General features: G+C 38.2%; 1 protein-coding gene across 2 annotated transcripts in view; it reads right to left on the bottom strand.

Annotated features, from left to right (window-relative positions):
• Window positions 1-25670, bottom strand: part of LOC150077664 (tumor protein D52-like) — a 147016-nt gene extending 121346 nt beyond the window's left edge. For both annotated transcript variants that reach the window (XM_090384990.1, XM_090384991.1), the window contains exon 1: window positions 25534-25670. In XM_090384990.1, coding sequence (XP_090241116.1) covers window positions 25534-25579 — 46 coding nt within the window. In that variant the 5' untranslated portion in view covers window positions 25580-25670. The remainder of the gene's footprint in view (window positions 1-25533) is intronic.
• Window positions 25671-26152: the final 482 nt, after the last annotated feature.

The following is a 26152-nucleotide window of genomic DNA, read 5'->3' as shown; positions in this document are numbered from 1 at the left end:
CTCCTAAAAACCAAATAACGAACGAACCTCTACATCCTTCCTAAAATGAGGCCTCTAGGCCTGTACACAGTACTCAAGATATGGCCTGACCATTGCCTTATACAAGGCGATAATCACTTTAATAAGTGATTTTTAATAAGCTTAAGATTTTTAATAAATAATTGAAAATTATTTTAATAGGCTTGTCCTCCACCTCCCTAAACAGTTCATATGTGAATGTAGATGCAAAATACTCATTCAGTTTGTCAGCTATCTGAGCAGGATTACCAACAGTTGAACCATTAATATTAATATTAGGAATGGCCACATGGCGCAAGGAAGCCTATGGTGTATACTGCACTAGCCAAAATATAATAATAACAATAAAAAAAAAATAATAATAAAATAAAAAAAATAAAATAAGAAAAAAAATTTTAAAAAATAATAATTAATAAATAAGAGAAAAGGAAATGGACAACCTAAGCATTTCCCTCCTCCGGTAGGTAATTATCCAACTGACCTTTGAATTTGCCCAAACTGTCAGCCTCTACCACCCATGTAGGTAACTTATCCAAGTAATTTATAACTCGCCGGCTCAAATAAAACTCTCTGCAATCCAGTCTAAACATCTCCCCCCTCCCCATAACTTGAAAGTGAACCGATCTGGTTCATCCCATTCCTTCTAGAAGACTTTGCTGTTTTTCTTAGCATCCTTTTTGTCAAAGATTTCTCGTAATCTGCCTTTGCTTGCCTAACCTCCTTTGCAACTTGATTACAGACTAGCTTATATCTACCATAGTGTGTGTTTCAGTTAGTCTTCTTCGGCCTTCGAGTTAAAACCATCATACTGTCATGAAGGACAACTTGCAGTTGCTGTGGATAACGACGCATTGAAATGCCTCCCAGTGTCATATTCACACCTTTAACATTCTCCAAAAGTTGTCCATTGCAACTGTTCTTATGGCAGGAGATCTGCCAGTTAACAACTGGATGTGGATTTTTTTTTTTTTTTGTATGAGAACACAATGCACCATGAACAATGTAAAATAAAAGCAACAGACAATAAAATGCGATAATTTAATTCAACTATATATATCTGAAAATCTCAGAATTAAAAAGCTGTAAGGGGAAAAAGCTATATAATTGCATTGCAATTATATATCTTTTATATTGTAATTATAGTGTATATTGTAATTTATATTGTAAATTATAGCGAATTGCAATATATATAAGCCTTATATTGTAATTATAGCGAATTGCAATATATAATATGCAATTTACTATAATTACAATATAAGGCAATATATGCCTTATATTGTAATTATAGTAAATTGCAATATATAAGCCTTTCAAAATAAAAAATAGAAAAAAAAAATAGCACCAAATGCAGCTATTTGAGTTCAAATATGCAATTGGCTATTACAAAGAAACTGAGTATGTACATTTTCATCACGAGCATCTTACTGGATGTGAGTCCCGACTCCTATCAGTAGTACAGGCAAAATTTAACCCCAGGGGCTCACATCTGGTGAGTATGGGCTTGGCATACCCAGGGTCCTGAGCTCAATCCCTTCTACTTCTGATTCTCTGATTCTCTCTCTCTCTCTCTCTCTCTCAGGGTAATTCAGAATTTTTTTTTTTTTTTTTGGCTGGTGCAGCATAAGCCTCAGGCTTTCTTGCACCATATGGCTAATAATAATAATGCAAGAAGCAAGCATATACATAAGACAATATAAAAATAAAACTAACATCTCTTCATCCAACCCCACCCAATAATTTCTCTCAAACTTACTTGTTATTCAAACCATCCACTTCAATAGTAACAGATAGAAATTTTTTCTATCAATCAACCACAAGCCAGCTGAAAGAAAATTTTCGTGCATCTACCTCGCAACCATCCTTTTGCAATTTAAATTTATGTCCACTTATACATGTCATTGGGGCAAGAATAAAGATGCAGTCATTTATTTAATTTACTCAAACCATATAAAGCCTTAAAAACTCCCAAATATGATAGACTTCTTTACAAATATTTCTGTTATTTGGTTAACTAGAAGCTTTTCAGGCTATAATTCTCTGTGTAGGCCTTAAACACTTCAATCGGTGTGCTGGTCAAGACATCAAAGGCAGATATTATTGGGATATCAGGGACGTGGTGCCACACAGATATATGGAATGCAGAATTTGAGTACAATTGAACAGAAAGGACAGACAGAATGGGAAGGGTTATGCTGTTAGTTAGCAAACAAAATGTAAGGCAGTACATCTAGTTGACATGGGTGGCCAGTGCAATTTCAAGTCAGTTTGGTATGATATAAGCACTGGAAAAGCAAAAATGAGAGGTAGGAGTGTGTTATAGAACTGGTGAGTACAATGAACAACTGTACAGAGAAATAGAATGGGCCAGTAAACCAGAGTGTCTTATAATGGGGGATTTTAACTTCCAGATATTGACTTATGGATTGGTGTTGGCCACTCACACACTAGCAAGACTTTTGTTGATTTATTGTATGACTGTTTTCTACAGCAGTATGTTTGAGAGGCAAAATTTTCTTCTTTAAGTTCTCTGCCCTCAGGCAGGTTCAGAGTTCCATTGATACCACACTTCTCTATCTTGTGCTTTTCTTTTAATTCCTGCATAATTTCTTCTTCCCATCCAATCCATCAATTAGTTCTTCTCCCAACAGCTCTCTTCCCCTCAATCACTTTCCTCAACATGTTTTCTTTTCTCAATACATGTCCTATAAAGTTCTTTTGTCTTCTTAGTTCTTTTACTAAATGCTCTCTCTTCTCCTGCTTTTCTCATTACTTACTCTGTGCACCCATTTCACTCCTTCCATTCTCCTCCACACCCACATCTCGAAAGCTCCTAATGTCAAAAACTCCTAGCTGTCTAATCTCTTTTCTTCCCAGTGTGCATGTCTCTGAGCCATATAGTACCACAGTCTATATTAATGTTTTCACCTTTGTTTTCTTAATTCCTTCTTAATAGTTCTTCTTCTTATTATTATTATTAGCTATATGGTGCAAGGAAGCCTGAGGCTTATGCTGCACCAGCCAAAAAAGGAAAAAAAAAAAATCCTGAGTTACCCTGAGTGAGTGAGAGAGTGATAGAAAGGAATCACCAAGAAAGAAGAATGATGATATCTGGCTCAGGACCCTGGGTGTGCCAAGCCCATACTCACCAGATGTGAGCCCCCGGGGTTAATGGTCCCAATACCACCATTGTTGTCAGTGGGTTTCCCCAAGTACTAAGTTTCCTTGGGAAACCCCACTTCTTATGTCGTCTAATCTGTAGAGTAATCATGCTGTGATTAATGGTTACTCTTCAGTGAGAAATTAAAACAATTAAATAAGAATAGTAGAAAATAGTGTGAATTAAAACAAAGAAGAAATGAAAATGCCATTATGAGCCATGCTTTGCATCTCAGCCCACTACTACTACATTACATAAATTCAAATTAAAACTGAAATTAACTTAAAAGAAGAATGACGAGGATGATTAAGGATAAAAGCTACACAAAGAATGTACAGAATGACACATGTGCTGGCTGAAAAGCATATCCAACTGTGTGTTGCCTAATGTTTATGTATGTTACTGGTTTTCATTATGTGTGTATGTGTGGGGGGTACTGGCTATCATTATCTATACAGGGTGTCTCAAAAATACACGACATAACTTCAGTAATGAGTTCCTCATATGTAAACAATAAAAATATTTTATATCAACATAGTTCCGGAAATGCTTGGTTTCTGAGTTTTGAAGGTTTGTCTATAACACTTAACTGTTCACATCACCTTATAGTAATTGTTCAAAATGTCCACCTTCTGCCTGAACACAGGCCTCACATCAACGTCTAATGGATTTGTGAAGATGATGCCAAATTCCTGGCATGTTTTGTTCTGTCTCATAACTTGCCACAATTCGATTGCGGAGAGTCTCCACATCAGCTACTGGAGTCGAATACACCAATAACTTTAAATGGCCCCACAAGAAGAAATCTAGTGGGTTTAAATCAGTGAGCGTGGAGGCCTGGCAGTTGGTCCACCTCTACCTATCCACCGACCAGGAAACCTTCGATTCAGGTAATTGTGGGCTAGGTGGCTGAAATGTGTGGGAGCGTCATCATGCATGAAGTGTGCTTGTTGACGAATGATTAGTGGCATGTCGTCCAAGATATCAGGCATGTTGTTTTCCAGAAAGTTTCTGTATGCCTGTCCTGTGAGTTTGTTTGGAAGTACATGGGGCCCAAATAACTTATCACCAAAAACACCTGCCCAGATGTTGAGGATGAACCGCTGTTGGTGATGTGATGGAAGAATTGCATGTGGGATTCCGTCTCGTGTGAACTGTGCTTCATCTGTGAATGAACCACAGTGATCTTTTCTATTACTAAATGCCTTTTTGCCCATTGCATTTCTTTCCTCCAGGCATTTCCCATTTTCTGTCATTATGCTTCCCAAGTTTTTTTTTTTTTTTTTGATTTGGTAGTTGTTGGCGCATCGGCTTCTGTGGCCATATTGCACCTCCCATGGTTTTTGCAGTACTTTGATCCAAGCCCGAGGCGGGAATCGAACCCGCGACCTTTGGGTTACCGGGCAGGTACTTTACCCACTCGGCTAGCCCGGTCGGCTGCTTCCCAAGTATCTGTCCACCTATTCCAATATTGTTCCATCTAATGTTATATTGTTTCTTTTCCTGGCCACTTTGGAATTAACATTATCTTGGTTTTCTTGCTGTTAATCTTCATATTGTGCTCCTTTACTTTGGTGTTCAAGATATCCAAGGAGCTCTGTAATTCTTCCTCATTATTAGCAATCAATAGCTGGTCATCTGCAAATCTTATTGCTTTATCTTCTCCCCTCCTAAGTTTACACACCTCCTTTCTTCTTTTCTTTGAACTCTTTCATCAATGCTTTCTGCATATAAATTAAAAAGGGGACATGGAACATCTTTGCCTTACACCCCTACCAATGTCTACTTCTGACTGCTCTCTATCAATTCAAACCACAGCTATCTGTCCCATGTAAAGTTCCCAAATTAGCTTTAGATTTCTTTTATCTTTCCTAGGACTTCCATTAAGCTTAACCCAATTCACTCTGTCAAAAGCTTTTTCAAGATCAACAAAACAGATTGCCAGATCTTTTCCTATTTCCATGCTTCAGAAAGCTTCTTTCTGCAAGTCTTCTCAATATTCCTATTGCCTCTCTGGTCGCACATCCTTCCCTGAATGTGAACTAGTATTCTATCAATTCACAATCCTTTGGTATTGCTGAAATTCATTCTGAGAGGCAAACAGAGGGAGTAATACTCTCGATCTGATTATCAGCAGTGATGTTGTTGTTGTTATTTGGTTTTTAGGAGTATTAGCAACTAAGGCCATATTGCTCGGAGGATATGCGGTGGTCATTCCCTGACCTTTCTGCACCCTCCGTATTTGGTGTCACGGGCTCGAACCCCAGTCTAATCAAGAAGAGAGTGCTACGCACTGCTGCTCCTGCCCACCTGGCTATGGAGGCACCTTATCAGCAGTGATTATTCATGCATTATGAACCTGCAGATAAAGGAAACACTAGATGGCAGTTATCACAGTATTGATGTGAGATTTACTTAAAGACGTAACTACCATCAGGGGTAAAAGGGAAAGGTTTTTGTTTTCGTAATGGTGACTACAGTGGGTTCAGACAGTTTTGAAATTCTATACAGTGGGACCAACTGATGATGTTATCAACAGCAAATTCTAAATGGGAAGCATTCAAGGATTTAATCTTTGAATCTACTAGGTTTTTCATACCAACTGAAAAATACTGTTCAAGATTTAGGCCAAAATAGATGTGAGATTAGCATTAGTAGAGGCATTTGATGCAAGAAAACAAGCTTATGCAGCATCAGCCAGAAAAAATAAAAAAATAAATAATAAATAAATATAAAATAACCACTTCCACTTCACCCCTCTGTTCGTTCGAAATACCTGTCCAGCTGAGCCTTAAACTTATTTAGGCTATCAACTTCCACGACAAGGGATAGAAGTCTGTTCCACCAACCAACCAACCACCCGCTGGCTAAAGGCAAATTTCCTCATGTCTATCCTACATCTGTCTTTCCTCAATTTGAATTTATGCCCTCTCAGGTGATTATTCTGAGCAAGAGGAAGAATCCCATCAGCATTGAGCATGCTCAAACCATTCAAGGCTTTATACACCTCTATCAGATCACCTCGCTGGTGCCTAGTCTCCAGACACTGTAATTTGCAAAACTTAAGCCTTTCTTTGTAAGAGTATCCCTTTGTTCAATTCACTAATCTTGCTGCCCTTCTCTGTCTCGTTCCAGCATCTCTACATCCTTCTTGAAATGAGGCCTCCAGACCTGTATACAGTACTCTAGGTGTGGTCTGACCATTGCCTTATACAAGGGAATAATTACCTCCTTATCCCTGCTAGAAAAATTCCTATATATCATCGACAATACACCATGAGCTACTCTTGCAGTCCGTCTGCACTGCTCAGAAAACTTCATATTTGCCTGCACAACCACCCACAGGTCCCTTTCATTCTCTACCACTGTCAGTGTAGTACCACAGAGTTGCTACGTTGCTCTGGGGTTGCTGTTTCCCATATGTAGTACTTTACATTTGTCAATGTTAAACTTCATTTGCCACCTCTCAGCCCATCTGCTCAACCTTTCCAGATCCTGTTGCAGTAGCATAGTGTCAGTAGTGTCCTTGACAACCCTCGTATCGTCTGCAAACTTGGACATTAAGCTTGATATACCATCATCAATATCATTTATAAATACAGAAAACAATAATGGACCCAATACTGAACCCTGAGGGACTCCACTAATAACATTAGTCCACGATGAGCAGTGTCCATTGATTATTATTACTATTACCATTGATTATTATTATTATTACCACTCTGTCTTCTCCCCCTCAACCACCCCTTTATCCATAGCAGCAATTTGCCTCCAATGCCACACTGCTCCAATTTGTGCAGCAGTCTTCCATGTGCAACAGTATCAAAAGCCTTTCTAAGATCCAAGTATATAATATCAAAGTTATTCCCTGCATCCAGTTCTTTTGTGACTGCATCATAGTATCCAATCAAATTGGTCAGCCAAGACTTCCCCTTAACAAAACCATGTGTCTGAGCTATAACTGAAGTCTTGTCTAGATGATCCTGCAGTGCTTCTTTAACCAGTGCCTCCATTAATTTTCCGGGAACAGAAGTTAAACTAAGAGGTCTATAATTACTTGTGTCACCCTTCTGTCATGTGTGAATGTTGATGCAAAATATTCATTCAGTTTGTTCGCTACCTGAGCAGGTTCATCAACAGTTGACCCATCGATATCAAGTGGACCAATCTGATTCATCCCCTTCCTTCTAGAGTTTACATAAGTAAAGAACTCTTTGCTGTTTTTCTTTACATCCCTTGCCAAAGATTTCTCGTAATCTGCCTTCGCCTGCCTAACCTCCTTTGTAACTTGGTTACAGATCAACTTGTATCTATCATAGGCTTCTGTGTCACGTGTTAATTTGTATGTATCCCATGCATTTTTCTTCTCTGCCATATGTCTCATTAGTTCATCTGATATCCACTTAGGCCTAAACATTGAACAATATTTCTTAGTTGGTATGCTAGTAGCTTCCAAGATAAGTTCTTTGAATGCTTCCCATTTTGAATTTGCTGTTGGTAACATCATCAGTTGGTCCCACTGTATAGAATTTAAATACTGTCTCAATCCATCTTAGTCGCCTTTACGAAAGCAATAACCCTTCCCTTTACCCCTAATGATAGTTACCTCTTTGAGTAAATCCCACTTCAGCAAACTGTGATCACTGCCACCTAGTGGTTCATTTACCTGCAGATTCTTAATGCATGAAGAATCAGTACTGATAATCAAATCAAGAGTATTACTCCCTCTAGTTGCCTCCCAAACATGCTGATGTAGAAAACAATCATCCAATAAATCCACAAAAGCCTTGCTAGTGTGTGAGTGACCAGCCCCCAAATTCCAGTCAATATCTGGGAAATTAAAATCCCCCATTATAAGACTCTGATTTAATGGCCCATTCTATTTCCCTGTACAGTTTCTTATTATACTCATCAGAGTCATTAGGCCTATAGCACACTCCTACTCTCTCAATTTTGATCTCCCAATGCTTATGTCACACCAAACTGACTCGACACTGCACTGTCCAACAATGTCGACTGGCTTCACTTCCTTGGATTTTATGTATTTCTTAACTAATAGCATAACCCCTCCTCCCTTCCTATCCTGTATATCCCTTCTGTAGACATTGTACTCCCCAAATTCCAGTTCTGCATTCCTTATATCTGTGTGACACCACGTCTCTGAAATCCCCACAATATCTGCCTTTGATGTTTTGAGCAATACCTCAAATTCATCAAAATTATTTTCTAAACTCCTAGCATTGGTGTACACGCAAGTATACATGCACCTGTTCTTTTTCTTAGCTACCCTAACACAACCCATTGTTTACTTGTACTCCAATGATTCCCAGCAGTCTCTGAAATATCCCGCATCTTATTTTCCAGGCTGCGGCTCATTCCAATAGAAGCAGTGCAAGAATCACTTTCACCTCTGCCAGTGGCTACTGTTAATCTATTAGTCCTTGTATCCCCCCAATCTAGCAGTTTTCCGATCCACCTAACACTGCCTCGATAGCATCAGCAAACATTCTTGCACCCTTTCTATTTAAGTGTATCCCATCCCTGAGAAGCAGTCTCTTCTGTTAACAAGTACAGACCAGACTGAAAAAAATTCTACCCCTTGAGCCTTGCACAATCTTTCCAGGGCCGAATTGATCGACAGGGCTCTCATCATATACTCCCTCCTATCGTGTCTGGGCAGAATTGCAGACACTTTCAAATTCAACCCTAATTCACAGCTTTCTTGTTTTTTTCAAGTGACCTGTACTTGTTAAGTAATTCCGCCGGTCTCCTACTCTTAATATCATTAGTATGATATTAACTTATATGATACTAACGAGTCTCATTAGATGAACTAATGAGACTCATGGCAGAGAAGAAAAGTGCACGATATGCATATAAATTATCACAAAGGAGGCTAGGCAGGCAAAGGAAGATTACAAGAAATCTTTGGCAAAGAATGAAAAGAAAAACAGCAAAGACGTCTTTACTTATGTAAATTCTAGAAGGAAGGGGATGAATCAGATTGGTCCACTTGATATCGAAGGTTCGATTGTTGATGATTGTGCTCAGGTAGCTAACAAACTGAATTACTATTTTGCATCTACATTCAGACATGAAGGATTCTGTATGGAAGTGGAGGCTAGAAGTTTATTAAACTAATGGGGAACTAAATGATTTTATAATATCTGAGAGCAAAGTCAAGGAAAAATTGTTGAAGTTAAACATAAGAAACACACCTGGGGGTGTATGGGACCTATCCAGTTATATTAAGGGAAGCAGCAAAGGAAGCACACCCTTAGCCATAATTATGAGAGCATCCAGGGATTCAGGGAAGGTTCCTACAGACTGGTGATGTGCAAATGCATCCCCAATTCACAAAGTGGAATCAAAGTAATTCACGAGTAATTACAGACCTGTTAGTTTAACTTCTGTTCTGGGGAAAATAATGGATTCACTAAAGGAGCAATACAGGATCATCTAGACATGGCTGCAGTTACAGTTCAGATAGCACATGGGGTTAAAGAAAAATCTTGTCTGACTGTGTACAAATTTGTGTCCGTTAGTTATTGGAAGTTTAATGGCGCATCAGCATCTAAGGCTATCATGCGCCAAGTCTAAGGTAATAAAATATAAAACAGCATATCTAGTTAATATATTATATACAAAAATATGGCATAAAACATTTACAATATATTAAACATTAGGGCAATCTAAATAAAACTATGTAGATTAATCAGTTGTAACAACCTGAATACATCTGACACATTGTCATCGTCAGATAAAATCTGCCTGAGTGTATAAGGCTCAGACAGATGATTAAAACATGAGCGGCGTTCATTACTAAAATATGTACATTCGACTAAAATATGACGGATAGTTAAAATTGCTTTATAATGTCTACACACAGGACAATCATCAGCCCTCAGCAAATATGAATGCGTCAGGTGAGAATGTCCTATGCGTAGCCGAGCAAGAATTACTTCCTCCCGTCGGACCCTGCGCTGACTAGAATGCCAATGCATTATTTCAGGCTTAATTTCATTCAGCTTGTTGGTAGGGCACCCATTCCAAGATTCTTGCCAATGCACGCATAATTTTTTGTAGATCAGTTGCTTGTAGTCTGTATAGGGGACTGGCAAGCGGATGCAACTTTGTGGCGTTGCTGATTTTGCTGCTGCATCAGCTAAGTCATTGCCTCTGATACCGACATGGTTAGGGATCCAGCAAAAGCGAATATCAAAATTTAACTCTAATAAGAGGGAGTGTAATATTTGCTGCACCCGACATAACACTGGGTGAGTGCATCTCACATTGGATAAGGCCTGTAATACGCTTAGAGAGTCCATATATAGCATGCACTTTTGTTACTGGTGGGTTTTTATATGATCAAAGGCCAGTTCTACTGCATGTAGCTCTGCAGTGTATATGCTACATTCACTTGGAATACAACTACAGATTGTTTTGCTTGGAAAGACAGAAGCAGATCCCACAAACTCTTCAGATTTCGAGCCATCTGTATAAACCCGCAAGAATTCAGAGTATTCAGCAAGGTGTGCTGCAAAGAGTTGCCGATATATACATGACAATGTGTTAGCTTTCAGTCAACTCCTAAGACTGAAGTCACAAGACGGAGATCATATATTCCAAGGGGGAATAACTTGCTTTACTGACGTTGATATATTATCCAACGTGAAGCTAATATCATGAACCAGCTTTTGAATCCTAATACCAAAAGGCAGACTGGCAGTTTTACGCGTATTATATAGATTTTCCCAACGTAGCATATAAATTGATGTCCACGTAGGATGGTCAGGCAGGGTTTGTGTCCGTGAACATTACATCAGGAGAATACTGCTTGGTATAACCATATCTCCATAATGTTATGTCTTTAGAGGACAGAGATACAAAGGGTACTAGGAAAGTTTCGCAATACAGCTTTGTTTATTTAATTTTTTCAAAGTAATTTCCTCTACATTCAATACACCTCTCCATCCTCCGAAACCAATCTTTAAACCAGTTCTGCCAAGTTTCACTAGGGAGTAAAGCACACTCGTTGTCCCAAGCCCGTAGAAGGTCCTCATCACTGGAAACCCGCCTCCCTTTTAGCTTCATTTTCACATGCGGGAACAGTGCAAAGTCGCAGGGAGCAAGGTCTGGACTGTAGGGAGGGTGCTCGAGAAGTTTCAGTCCTGTCGTGGTCAAATATTCGGTGCAGGATTTGGCGCGGTGAGCTGCAGCATTATCGTGATGGAGGTACCAGGTGTCCATTCTTGACTTTGGCCGCAGGTTCTTCATAGATCCAATGACTTTCGGCAGGCATTGTTCAGTATACCACTTAGCTTTGACTGTCTTCTGCGTGTCCAAAACGACACGTTCCACAATTCCACTCGATTTGAAAAATACAGCTATCATTTTCTACTTTACAGATCGGGATTTTCTGACAATTACGGGTGTGTCGTCATCATCAAAGACCCAAACTTTGTTTTGAGCCTTGGTCGGCAGATCGTAATAGTACAGCCAAGTCTCGTCACCTGTTACGATGTTGTTCACATACCGAGATTGTCCCTTATCAAACTTTTTTAACATCTCCCGGCACCAAGTCACACGTCGTGTCATCTGCTCTTCAGTCAGTTGATGCGGCACCCAGAGAGAACAAAGTTTCTTCACGTGCAAATGATCTTGCAGAATCGAACGAATTGCTGGTGCATTTAGGCCCAAAGTATCCTCTATCTGTTGGTAGGTCACTCGCCTGTTTTCGTCAAGCATTTTCTTCACAGCAGTAACGTTTTCCTCCGTAACTGATGTTCGTGGCCTTCCCGGCCTCTCAGAATCCTCCAGAGTGAAATTTCCCCTTTGGAATTCTCTATACCACATGAATATCGTTGTACGATGTGGACAATCATCATCTAGTGCAAGAGTCATTTCTTCTAAGCACTGGTCTATGGTTAAACCACGCACGAAATTATACCGCAAAACTGTCCTTATCTCATTTCGTGACCACGATGCCATCACAAGCACTTTACACTCTCACTACTAATGAATAACTGAGCCCATCGACTTGGCGCGGCGGCTACTATGCACGTATGAACATGTCTCAACATGCAGCTTCCTGTGATTCATTGTTGCGTCATATTGCAAAACTTTCCTAGTACCCTTTGTATTATAAAAAATGAACAGCTGGTTTAAGAAACCTTCAATTTTAAATGCAATTAACATATCATTAAAAATACATGGGCTGCGCTGCCCTTTACCTAGCCTTTTATCTTTTTCATACCAGCACATTTTCTACCAATATTATTGCCCTGTACAGTCAAAGCTCTTTACAGTAACCCTCTTTTTAATGTCCCACAGAAAAGTTTTCCAGCCAGGTGGCATTATGGAGTAGTTGAGTGGGGAAGTGTAATACTTCGCATATGTTCGAATTAATATTGATCTCGATCAGTGAGCAGTAGTACCATGTGGTACCACAAGAAGCGCTTAAATTTTAGTGGGGCAGTCAGTTAAATTCACCAGGCAGGACGCCAATTGGATAGGTCCTAGGGAGAAGGGGCAGGACCAATATATAACATTACTACATGTTATATATTGGTCCTGGCCAATTTCTCATTAATCTAATGCTATTTTATGAACAATCGATATGCCCTTCTGATATAACCATTTTCTCATTTTTCTCGGGGGGGGGGGTCATTATATAGAGCTTCCATTTCCATTATGCTAATAAGAAAATGAAGATAACAGAGTCGACAGACAGACATCTCTCTCTCTCTGTATTATCAATAATATTGATAATACTGAGAGAGAGAGAGAGAGAGAGAGAGAGTACAAAATGGATTCAACAGCTACAAAGAATGCATTGGCAAATGTATGAATGGACATTGATTTGCAATAAGAACCAAAGATAGAGGAATGATTATATTACAAACATAACAGAAAATACACATTAACATTAGATAAAATCTTAAAGCAGCACAACTGCCATAAATAGTGTATCAGCCTTACATCATTGTTGAAACTCGAGTCTATTGGAGGAGCCAGTTTAGATACATAATGCTTGCGATTTCACATTATCATTCATGCTAATTTATTTCAATGACATTGAGTTAACATATGCTAGCAGAACAAACTACAGCTATAATAATCATTAAATTTGATTACTGTATAATGGCTTGTCTACAATTATTTCTTCCCCACAGTGTGGTGGTTAAAGAAGCACTACATGATCATCTAGACAACACTTCAGTTATAGCTTGGATATAGCATGGGTTTGTTAAGAGGAAGTCTTCTCTAACCAATTTGATTGAATACTATGATGTGGTCACAAAGGAACTGGATGCAAAGAATAATTTTGATATCATATATTTGGATCTTAAAAAGACTTTGATACTGTTGCACATGGAAGACTGCTGCATAAATTGCAGCAGTGTGGCACTGGAGGCAAATTGCTGCTACAGATAAAGGGATGGTAGAGTGGTAATCAATGGACACTGCACTTTGTGGACCAATGTTATTAGTGGAGTTCCCCAGGATTCAGTTTTGGTCCATTGTTGCTTTCTGTATTTATTAATAATATTGATGGTATATCAGGCTTAATGTCCAAGTTTGCAGACGATACGAAGGTCGGCAGGGTTGTTAATGACACTAATGACAGTATGCTGTCATTAGTGACAGCAACTGAATTTAACATTGACAAATGTCAAGTTCTGCATATGAAAAGCAGTAACCCCAGAGTAAGGTGTTAACTGTGTGGTACTACATTGACGATGGTAGAGAATGAAAAGGACCTGGGGTAATCTGAGCAGTGCACACGGTCTGCAAGAGTAGCTCACAGTGTCTTGTCAATGATATACAGGAATTTTTCTAGCAGGGATAAGGAGGTGATTATCCCCTTGTATAAGGCAATGGTCAGACCACATCTTGAGTACTGTATACAAGTCTGGAGTCCTCATTTTTCTTAAAATGAGGAGATGCTCGAACGAGTACAGAGAAGGGCAAGAAGATTAGTGAATGGAACAAAGGGTTGCTCTTAACAAGAAAGGTTGAAGTTTTGCAAATTACAAGTGTCTGGAGACTAGGCACCTGCGAGGTGATCTGATTGAGGTTTATAAAACTTTGAATGGTTTGAGCATGCTCAATGCTAATGGGATTTTTCCTCTTGCTCAGAATAATTGCCAGAGAGGGCATAAATTCAAATTAATGAAAGACAGTTGTAGGACACATGTGCAGAAGTTTGCCTTTAGCCAGTGGGTACAAAAGATAGCTGGAACAAACTTCCATTTGTCATTGTAGAAGTTGATAGCTTTTATAGATTCAAGGCAGAACTAAAACATTTGTAGCAAATGGATGGGTAAAATGAGAAGGGGTTTTTTTTTTTTTTTTTTTTTTTTTTTTGGCTGATGCTATATATCATGTGCCTTTGCTAATGCTAAATAAATTGTTTAATATTAAATGTATTATAGTTTATACAAACATATTAATACAAATAATATGCAGGTATATACTTATTTTTTTCTGTCTAATATTTCTTTTGTGTTTTGAATCTTATCTTTTTATAAAGTTATTGAGAATTTAAAAAAATAGAAGGTAGATTTAACTCATCACTGATATAAAATGTTCATTGTTTAACAGCACCATGGGTTTCTCCATCTCCACTATCACTGATATCGCAAGTAAAGGTAATAAACAAGAGAATTTTGTCAGTCCCTTGATGCTCGTTATAACCAAGTTGGACTATATTAATATTGTAAAAAAAAGTTAAGAAATACCCAAGGTACAGAACTGTGTACAGCAGCAGTTTCAAAGTGAGTTCTGCAGAACCACATAGTTCCTTGTATAAAGTGTCGTAGAAAATATTTCTTAATGTTTTTTTTTTTTATGCCCTCTCAGGTGATTATTCTGAGCAAAAGGAAGAATCCCATCAGCATTGAGCACGCTTAAACCATTCAAGGCTTTATACACCTCAATCAGATCACATCACAGGTGCCTAGTCACCAGACACTGTAATTTGCAAAACTTAGGCCTTTCTTCGTAAGAGCAACCCTTTGTTCCATTCAATAATCTTGTTTCCCTTCTCTGTACTCGTTCCAGCAGTTCTACATCCTTCTTAAAATGAGGCCTCCAGACCATCTGACACATTGTCATCGTCAGATAAAATCTGCCTGAGTGTATAAGGCTCAGACAGATGATTAAAACATGAGCGGCGTTCATTACTAAAATATGTACATTCGACTAAAATATGACGGATAGTTAAAATTGCTTTATAATGTCTACACACAGGACAATCATCAGCCCTCAGCAAATATGAATGCGTCAGGTGAGAATGTCCTATGCGTAGCCGAGCAAGAATTACTTCCTCCCGTCGGACCCTGCGCTGACTAGAATGCCAATGCATTATTTCAGGCTTAATTTCATTCAGCTTGTTGGTAGGGCACCCATTCCAAGATTCTTGCCAATGCACGCATAATTTTTTGTAGATCAGTTGCTTGTAGTCTGTATAGGGGACTGGCAAGCGGATGCAACTTTGTGGCGTTGCTGATTTTGCTGCTGCATCAGCTAAGTCATTGCCTCTGATACCTGAGATAGGTGTGGCCTGACCATTGCCTTATACAAGGGAATAATCACCTCCTTATCCCTGCTAGAAAAATTCCTGTATATCATTGACAAGACACCATGAGCTACTCTTGCAGACCATCTGCACTGCTCAGAAAACATATCTGCCTGCACAATTACCCCCAGGTCCTTTTCGTTCTCTACCAGTGTCAGTGTAGTACCACAGAGTTGATACATTACTCTGGGGTTACTGCTTCCCATATGTAGTACTTTACATTTGTCAATGTTAAACTTCATTTGCCACCTCTCAGCCCATCTGCTGAACTTTTCTAGATCCTGTTGCAGCAGCGTACTGTCATTAGTACGCTGTCATTAGTGTCCTTAACAACCCTGCCAACCTTTGTATCATCTGCAAACTTGGACATTAAGCTTGATATACCATCATCAATATCATGTCTTCATCAATATCATTAATAAATATAGAAAAGAATAATGGGCCCAGCACAGAACCCTGCAGACTCCACTAATAACATTAGTTCCCAGAGAGGAGCATCCATTGATATCCACACTGTCTTCTACCACTCAACCAATACTAAAATAAATACTAATATATATGAACAGTGTTTTCAAGCTGCTACCTGTTGGTAAGCAGTAGGAAAAAAATATTTTTTTTTTTTATTTTTGTATTTCAACAGTGAAGATTCTATCAAAATTTCACTTACTACAATTATTGTTCTTTTCATTATTGTATTCATATAAAAAACCCTGGGAGCTTGTGCATATGGCAAAGATTAGAAAAGGGCCTCTAAAAATGTCCACAAAACATCTCTCAATTATATCTTTACTTTTAGGCTACAGTACAGGACTGCTTCTTGTGAGGTATATTGCTAAACAATATACTTCACCATTACATTAGCTACATTACTTTGTGTTGATTGTGGTGAAGTGTCTCCACAATCAGCACAAAGCTTAAGGGTGGAAAGTATACAAATGAATAAATTAAGAGTAATCCCAGGTAGAGGTGAACGTGATTCACCTTTGTTTTTATCTACTTGGACATACAGCAGTCTGGAAAGCAAAGTGTCAGAAATTACAAGCTGTCCTGAGGTCCCCGTGGGACAAGCAAATATGTGGGCTGTGCTAGGGTCACTATGAGCTGAAACAGGTGCATATATATTTAATACTTGTAAAATAATAAGAGAAGCTTGCCTCAATATGGTACGTAGAACACTTCCATATGATACTCTCCAGAAATATATTGAGGCAAACTTCTCTTATTATTTTACAAATATTGATATCAACGTAGAACATATTGAGCATCATAGCTCTGGTTCATACTATCTAATATATATTTAACGTACACTAATGCCAGGAGTAGAGTAAACAAATTTGAAGTAATGGTTAAGTCATCAAATGTGCAAACTGTAGGGTTGTTGGGAGACATTCAGTCATAACAGATGCTGATTTTGAGTATAGCAAGTACAATGGGTACAGAAAAGACAAATGGGGAATGCTCTTGGTTAAGAATCACTTCCAATCTAAGGCAGTGAACCCAGATGAAGTAGGTGGACAGTAAAATGTTAAGCCAGTTTGATGCTGGCACAGGAAGACAAAAATGAGAGTAGGAATGTTTTATAAGGCAAATAACTCTGATGAATATAACAAGAGATTATACAGACAAATAGTGTGGGCCATTAAGTCAAAATGTCTCATAATAGCAGATTTCAACTTTTCAGATACTGAATGGAATTTGTGGATTGGTAAATCACACAATAACAAAACTTTTCTGAATTTATTGGATGTGTTTTCTATACTAGCACGAGAGAGAGAGAAAAATGCTACTGATCTAATTATCAGAAATGCTACTCATCTAATTATCAATGCTGATCGGATTCTTCCTCTTGCTCAGAATAATCACCTGAGAGGGCATAAATTAAAATTGAGGAAAGACAGTTGTAGAATAGATGTGTGGAAGTTTGCCTTTAGCCAGCAGGTGGTTGATTGCTGGAACAAACTTCCATCTGTCATTGTTGAAATTGGTAGCTAAAATAGATTCAAGGCAGAACTAGACAAACATTTGGGGTGAGTGGATGGGTGAAATGAGGTTTTTTATTTTTTTTTTTGGCTCATGCCGTATAAGCTCTTTCTTACATTATATGCCTTTACCAATACTAATATAATTACTAAATTAGCATTCAAAGAACATATCGTGGAAGCTACTAGGCTTTACATACCAACTAAGAAATATTGTTCAAGGTTTAGGCCTAAATGGTTGTCAGATGAACTAATGAGGCATATGGCAGAGAAGAAAAATGCATGGGATACATACAAATTAACACGTGACACGGATGCCTATGATAGATACAAGTTGATCTGTAACCAAGTTACAAAGGAGGTTAGGCAGGCGAAGGCAGATTACGAGAGATCCTTGGCAAGGGATGCGAAGAAAAACAGCAAAGAGTTCTTTACTTATGTAAACTCTAGAAGGAAGGGGATGAATCAGATTGGTCCACTTGAGATCGATGGGTCAACTGTTGATGACCCTGCTCGGGTAGCTAACAAACTAAATGAATATTTTGCATCGACATTCACACATGAGGAGTTATTCAGCGAGGGGAATGCCAGAGGTGTATTCAACTCTAGCAGTAAGCTAGAGAATCTTGTAATAACTGAGAGCAAAGTGGAGGAGAAATTGTTGAAGATAAACACAAGAAAGGCACCTGGGATGGATGGGATCTATCCAGTTATATTAAAGGAGGCAGCAAAGGAGGTAAGCAAACCCTTAGCCATAATTATGAGAGCTTCCTTGGACTCAGGGGAGGTACCCATTGACTGGAGATGTGCAAATGTGACCCCAATTCACAAAGGGGGATCAAAGGCTGACACAAGTAATTATAGACCTGTGAGTTTAACTTCTGTTCCCGGAAAATTAATGGAGGCACTGGTGAAAGAAGCACTGCAGGATCATCTAGACAAGACTTCAGTTATAGCTAGGACACAGCATGGTTTTGTTAAGGGGAAGTCTTGCCTGACCAATTTGATTGGATACTATGATGCAGTCACAAAAGAACTGGATGCAGGGAATAACTTTGATATTATATACTTGGATCTTAGAAAGGCTTTTGATACTGTTGCACATGGAAGACTGCTGCACAAATTGGAGCAGTGTGGCATTGGAGGCAAGTTGCTGCTATGGATAAAGGGGTGGTTGAGGGGGAGAAGACAGAGAGTGGTAATCAATGGACACTGCTCATCGTGGACTAATGTTATTAGTGGAGTCCCTCAGGGTTCAGTATTGGGGCCTTTATTGTTTTCTGTATTTATAAATGATATTGATGATGGTATATCAGGCTTAATGTCCAAGTTTGCAGACGATACGAAGGTTGGCAGGGTTGTCAAGGACACTACTGACACTATGCTGCTGCAACAGGATTTGGAAAGGTTGAGCAGATGGGCTTCGAGGTGGCAAATGAAGTTTAACATTGACAAATGTAAAGTACTACATATGGGAAACAGCAACCCCAGAGCAACGTATCAACTCTGTGGTACTACACTGACAGTGGTAGAGAATGAAAGGGACCTGGGGGTGGTGGTGCAGGCAGATATGAAGTTCTCTGAGCAGTGCAGACGAGCTGCAAGAGTAGCTCACGGTGTATTGTCAATGATATATAGGAATTTTTCTAGCAGGGATAAGGAGGTGATTATTCCCTTGTATAAGGCAATGGTCAGGCCACACCTAGAGTACTGTATACAGGCCTGGAGGCCTCATTTCAGGAAGGATGTAGAGCTGCTGGAACGAGTACAGAGAAGGGCAACTAGATTGGTGAATGGGACAAAGGGGTTCTCTTACGAAGAAAGGCTTAAGTTTTGCAAATTACAGTGTCTGGAAACTAGGCACCAGCGGGGTGATCTGATAGAGGTGTACAAAGCCTTGAATGGTTTGAGCATGCTCAATGCTGATGGGATTCTTCCTCTAGCTCAGAAAAATCACCTGAGAGGGCATAAATTCAAATTGAGGAAAGACAGATGTAGGATAGATGTGCGGAAATTTGCCTTTAGCCAGCGGGTGGTTGGTGGGTGGAACAGACTTCCATCCCTTGTCGTGGAAGTTGATAGCCTAAATAAGTTTAAGGCTCAGCTGGACAGGTATTTCGAACGAACAGAGGGGTGAAGTGGAAGTGGTTATTTTTATTTATTTATGTTACTTTTTTTTTTTTTTTTTTTGGCTGATGCTGCATAAGCTTGCTTTCTTGCATCAAATGCCTCTACTAATGCTAATGCTAAATGCTAATTAGCATTTAGTAATTATATTAAACAATTATATTTGTTTAATATAATAAAATATAATTATATTATATTAAACAAATCCCTTCCCTTCCCTTCCCTTTACTTAATGGGTAAAGGGAAGAATTTGTTTTACAAATTGGCTACAGTTGTTGAAGGCAATTTTTAAATTTCCTTCAGTGGGCATGACTGATGTTACCAGATGCAAATCATAAATGGGAAATCATAGAGGCTACTATGATTTCCAATTTGCAAATCATAGGCTACTAAGCTTTTTTGATAGTATTGAAAGTTTAGAACTAAATGGTTGCCAGATGAAATGACTAACGGTAGAGAAAAAATATATTCATGGCATGATTATAAATTAGCATGAGGACCACAGAAACCTACAGCAAGTACAAACTAGTCTGCAATCAAATCACAAAGGGGGGTTATGCAAGATAAGGAAGATTAATATGAAACCTCTGGATGAGAATACAAAGAATTCTTTGCTTAAGTTAACACTAGAAGGAAAGGAATGAACCACAATGGCCCAATAGATATGAATGGCATAACTGTCAATGATCCTGTTCAGGTTTCTGACAAGCTTTCTAGTAGGATAAGGTGGTGATTATCCCCTTATGTATGGCAATGCTCAGGCCACACCTTGAGTACTATATACCGGTCTCGAGTTCTTATTTTAGGAAGAATCTAGAAATGCTGGAACAAGTATAGAGAATAGCAATAAGATTGGTGAACAGTAAAACAAAGGGGTGCTCTTACGAAGAAAGGCTTAAGTTCTGCAAATTGCAGCCTCTAGAGACTAAGCACCTGTGATGTTATCTGATTGAGGTGTATAACATCTTGAATGGTTTGAGCAAGCTCAATACTGATGGAATTTTCTCTTGCCCAGATTAATCAACTGAGGGAACATAAATTCAAATTGAAGAAAGAATAAATGTGCAAAAATTTGCCTTTAGCCATTGGGTTGTTGACTGCTGGAACAAACTTCCATCTGTTGTTGTGGAAGTTGACAGATTAAATAATTTCAAGCCAGAACTAGACATACATTTCATGTGAATGAGTGGGTGAAATGGGAAGGTTGTTTTTTTTTTTTTTTTCTTTTTTTCGGCTGATGCTATATAAGCTTGCTTTCTTGCATCATATGCCTCTACTAATGTAATGTTATTAGTGGAGTCCCTCAGAGTTCAATACTGGACCCATTTTATTTCTTAATATTTATTAATGATACTGATGAAGACATATCAGGCTTAATGTCTAAGTTTGCAGATGGTACAAAGGTTGGAAAGCAATTAATGACAGTAACCATTGCATATGGGTAGAAGTAAACCAAGACAAATGTACCAACTGTGTGGTACTACATTTAGGGTGGTAGAAAATGAAAAAGACCCAAGAGTAATTGTGCAGTCAGATATGAAGTTTTCGGTGCAGTGCAGACAGGCTGCCAGAGCAGGTCATGAGGTGTTGTCAACAATATACAGGAATTTTGCTAGTAGGGAAAAGGTGATTATAACTTCCTATAAGGCAATGGTCAAGCCATGCCTTGAGTACAGGTCTGGAGGCCTCATTTTAGGAAGGATGTAGAGTTGTTGAGCGAGTACAAAGAAGGATACAAGATTAGTAAGGGGAACAAAGGAGACCACTTACCAAGAAAGTTAAGTTCTGCAAATTGCAGCATCTAGAGACTAGGCACCTGCAAGGTGATCTGATCGAGGTGTATAATGCCTTGAATAGGTTGACCAGCTCAATTCTGATGGAATTCTTCCTCTTGCTCAGATTATGAACTTGAGGGGGGGGGATAAATTCAAATTGAGGTAACATTTGTAGAGCAGATGTGCAGAAATTTGCCTTTAGCCAGCAGGTGGTTGATTGCTGGAACAAACTTCCATCTGTCATTGTGGAAATTGATAGCTTAAATAAATTCATGGAAGAACTGGACAAACATTTAGAGGGAATGAAAGTGTGAAGTGAGTTTTTTTTTTTTTTTTGGCTGGCTTTCTTGCATCATGCCTCTACTAATACTACAGTAGACTGTTGAAATAACAGCACACTGAGATCAGATGTATACATACAGTGCTTGTTTGTTATTTGGTTTTTAGGAGCATTAGCAACTAAGGCCATATTGCTCCGGGATATGCGGTGGTCATTCCCTGACCTTTCCGCATCCTCCGTATTTGGTGGTGACGGGCTTGAACCCCGGTCTAATCAAGAAGCATGTGCTACGCACTGCTGCTCCTTCCCACCTGGCTATGGAGGCGGATATATACAGTGCAGATCTTGCAGTCAGTGCCAAAAAAAGACAATGGCAAGCCACGTGATTATTATTATTATTATTAGCCATATGGTACAAGGAAGCCTGAGGCTTATGCTGCACCAGCCAAAAAAAATTTTCTGAATTACCCTGAGAAAGAGAGAGAAGGGAATCACCAAGAAAGGGAAGAATGATGATATCCAGCTCAGGACCCTGGGTGTGCCAAGCCCATACTCACCAGATGTGAGCCCCTGATTACTGCATTTGTTTACGTTCGCCATTTTCAAAGTGAATTCTGTACTGATATCATGGATTATACCACTGTTTTACATTTATTTGAAATTAAAAACACCTGACTGTGGTTCCTAAAGTTAATAAACCTTAGACAGTGAAGAAAAGAATAAAAACATTAAAACTTAGTCACAAACTTGATATAATCCAAACTATTACATTAGAGTCACCTGGAAAGTTAATTCATATACCCATGTGTACTCTGTCTGTAAATGGAGTGTGTTCTTTGGTCAATTTTCCTGTTTTGCTGGATGAAAAATCCCAGTTTCTGGGGAAAAAACCTTGCCATCTACACCTGAGACCAACTAACTCAGCTACAGAGTAAAAAAAGGCTATAAAAGTTCCTTGCGTCATCGACGGGATTCGAACCTAGACCTTTTCCACTCACCGTGGGGAGGACGGTGATGATACCATTGTGCTACTGTGCAGACTAAACTTGATATAATAAAGAAAATAGAACGGGCATAAGCAGAAGTGTATTAATGGCAGAATATACCATTGGATTGTCAACATGTTTATGTTTTCTATGTGCAGTTGATAAAATTGCATTGTTAATCTCTCTTTTCTTATTTTGCCTCATTATTTCTGCATTAAATACATTAAAAATAAAACTTTCTAGATAACAGAAAAATCAAAATAATGGCTCCTTGAATCCCCGAAGGGGGCGTTATTTCGAAAGTCTACTGTACTACTACTACTGATGAAGGCATATCAGGCTTAATGTCCAAGGCTGCAGATGATACAAAAGTTGGAAAGGCAATTAATGACAGTGACCAGAGTTTGATAGATCCAGAAAAATTAGACAGATGTCCTGATAAGTGCCAACTAAAGTTTAACATTGAAAATGCAAGAAACTGCAAACAGATAGCAGTAATCCCAAACAAAATAACTATGTGATACCACACTCAAGGTACTGTAAAATGGCAAAATTAATGTAATATTACTCCATTTTATTTAATGTAATTTCATGTAGTCTTGATGGGTTATGTAACTTAGTGTCATTGTTATGATGTACATCATTGTGCCACCTCATATATCATTTAATATAGTTTATTTAATATAATAATGTAATATCTTATGTCATTTAATGTTATTTCATTTAATTCATTAATGTATTATGTAACTTAATATCATTTTATTTAATCTTCAATGTATCTGCTTTTCATCCTTTTTCTTTTTGTATGAAAACCCCAAACATGAAAGGTATCAAAACCTATAGTACTTAGTACCGTGCATGGGTTGAAGGAGAAGTTTGGTTTGAATGGCGCATTGGCAGCTAAGGCCATAATGCGGCTGAAGGAGAAGTATGGGGGGGGAGATATGCTGGAAACTTTGTTCTAGAAACTAAACATGGGTTTCACCACTTCAAGCCTCCAATAAGCAAAATGGTGGTATATGTGTCAGTATCATCAACACACCTCTTATCTGTAAACTCCTTGCCTTTTGGCCATTAATGGACATTGCAACACTAGCCATCCTTGTAACTGGTTTCAAGAATTTAACCTTTAATGTAACAAGAATGTAACAGCAATAAAGATATATTCTCTCTCTCTCTCTCTCTAAAATAAACAACAAAACCATTTTCTATGGAGTGGTACTTTTTATTTGCAGTTTGTAGTGCAATGCCTTGGTAGCTTGTGGTGAAGCATGTCCAAAATACAAGACTGATGTATTTCATAATATATCAGTTTTACAAAACTGTGTTAAAAATTGAGGCCATATCCTATCTTTACAATAATATTCTCTTTCATAAAGAAATTTATAAGGAAATAAAATTAAATTAATATAAAAATTGCTTAATGCTATTTTTGCCAGTGTTCAGATGAATTTTTTTTTTCTATTTAAAAAAAAAATAATAAGGTATATGAGTTTTTCTAATTGTCACAAATTACCGACTTTTAATAGAGATTTTATAATATATAAACATGCAGAATTTGGCCCCTGTCCCTTAACATCCACATCATCACCACTACCTTGTAGCCGGGTGGCTAGTAAAGTGCCTGCCTGGCAACCCAAAGGTCGCGGGTTCGAATCCCACCTCGGGCTTGGATCAGTGTAGTGCAAAAACCTTGGGAGGTGCATTATGGCCACAGAAGCCGATGCGCCAACAACTAACAAAAAAAAAAAAAAAAAAAAAACTACCTTGTACCGGTTATTTCATAGAAAAAGTATTGATTTAAATTTATACATTAAATTCTATTAATATCACTGCACTTTGTTTTATTTTTTATGTCAGAATATTAAAATATCCATACATGTGCTATGCATGGAGTGTGTGGATATATTCTGCATTTGGAACCAATGCTTTTTAAATAAAATGTTATTTCATTTTAAATAAAAAGCACTGCTCCGAAAAACACGTGCACTGCTATACTTTAAAGAATCGCACAACATTCCTCATTTTAAATCAATTATGGTATTTTTTTTTTTTTTTTCCCATTATGAATCCTTGGACAAAAATTTACTTGAGTGGCGTAAGATTTAAAAAAAAAAATGAAAGCAACTTAGTTACTTTTCATGAATTAAATTACTTTTTTCCCCCTCAATGCAACCTTTAAAAACTTAATTGCATTTAGCAGCCACTTAACTCACTTGTTTTTAAAAAAGTAACTTGTGTTAATTTTTTCTAAAAACAAGTGAGTTGGTTATGTACATCGGTAATTTGAGTTTGAGTAGACATCAATATGTCTACTTAGAACCAAACCTTTTGTAGGCTATTACGTTTATCTTAGATAAAACACATTTTATCACTCTTTTGCCATATTTGTTTTGACGTCCTTCTGAATTGCCTACGCACAATTTTCTTGAAATTAGTAAGTCACGCACAGCACTATAAATATTACCAATTTTCCATTTTTCAAATAGTCTCCCCCACCCCCAGAAATACACCCACTTTACAGTTATATCCCCACAACTTCCAAAACTTGGTAATTTTCATCGGCTCAAGTTTAAAAAACACACACATGTACTGAATTGACAGATGTACAACACACACACAACCAACCTTGACTAGTTACAAACGCCTTTTCTTGATTGGAAGTTGCTGACATGTTTTCTTCTTTGCGAATAAAGTTAATTCCAAAAATATCCTAAAAATGAAGTCTTCCAACTAAATTCATATAACAAAATCAAGTAAGGAAAAACAGAACGAAGTGCCCAATAAGCACAGCGATTACGTCTGTTTCTATACTTCGAGACACTGTGGCAAAAATGCCGATATCAGCCACCAGGTGCACTTCTATCTACCTCACGGTTATGTACATCGATAATTTGCTAATATAATTATTTACCAATACTGAAACTACGTCTCTATTTTCTCTCCCTCAATCACTTGCTAATATTTACATATGAGTAAATAGAAGTAAGTATTTACATATGAGTAAATATTGTACAACAGTACAATATTTACTGTTCTACTAAAAGTAATGAAACACCCTCTGATTGCACGAAATTGTGTGACAGGAATTATGGAAACCTTTTGGCTTATGAAAGTGATCAAGGTATAGACATGTGGACATGTGGACATGTGTGTGTATAGGTAGGGTGGCTCCTAGAACGTCCGTTCAAATCCACCTCGTTTCTTTGTACGTTGAACAGACTCTGCAAAACAGGCCAGCGTGTAG

This window comes from Mastigoproctus giganteus, chromosome 11 (assembly GCF_048544385.1).
Source record: "Mastigoproctus giganteus isolate SK-2022 chromosome 11, ASM4854438v1, whole genome shotgun sequence".
Taxonomy (NCBI): Eukaryota; Metazoa; Arthropoda; class Arachnida; order Uropygi; family Thelyphonidae; genus Mastigoproctus; species Mastigoproctus giganteus.
The sequence above is the reverse complement of the archived record's forward strand: the minus strand, read 5'-3'. Positions and strand labels throughout refer to the sequence as shown.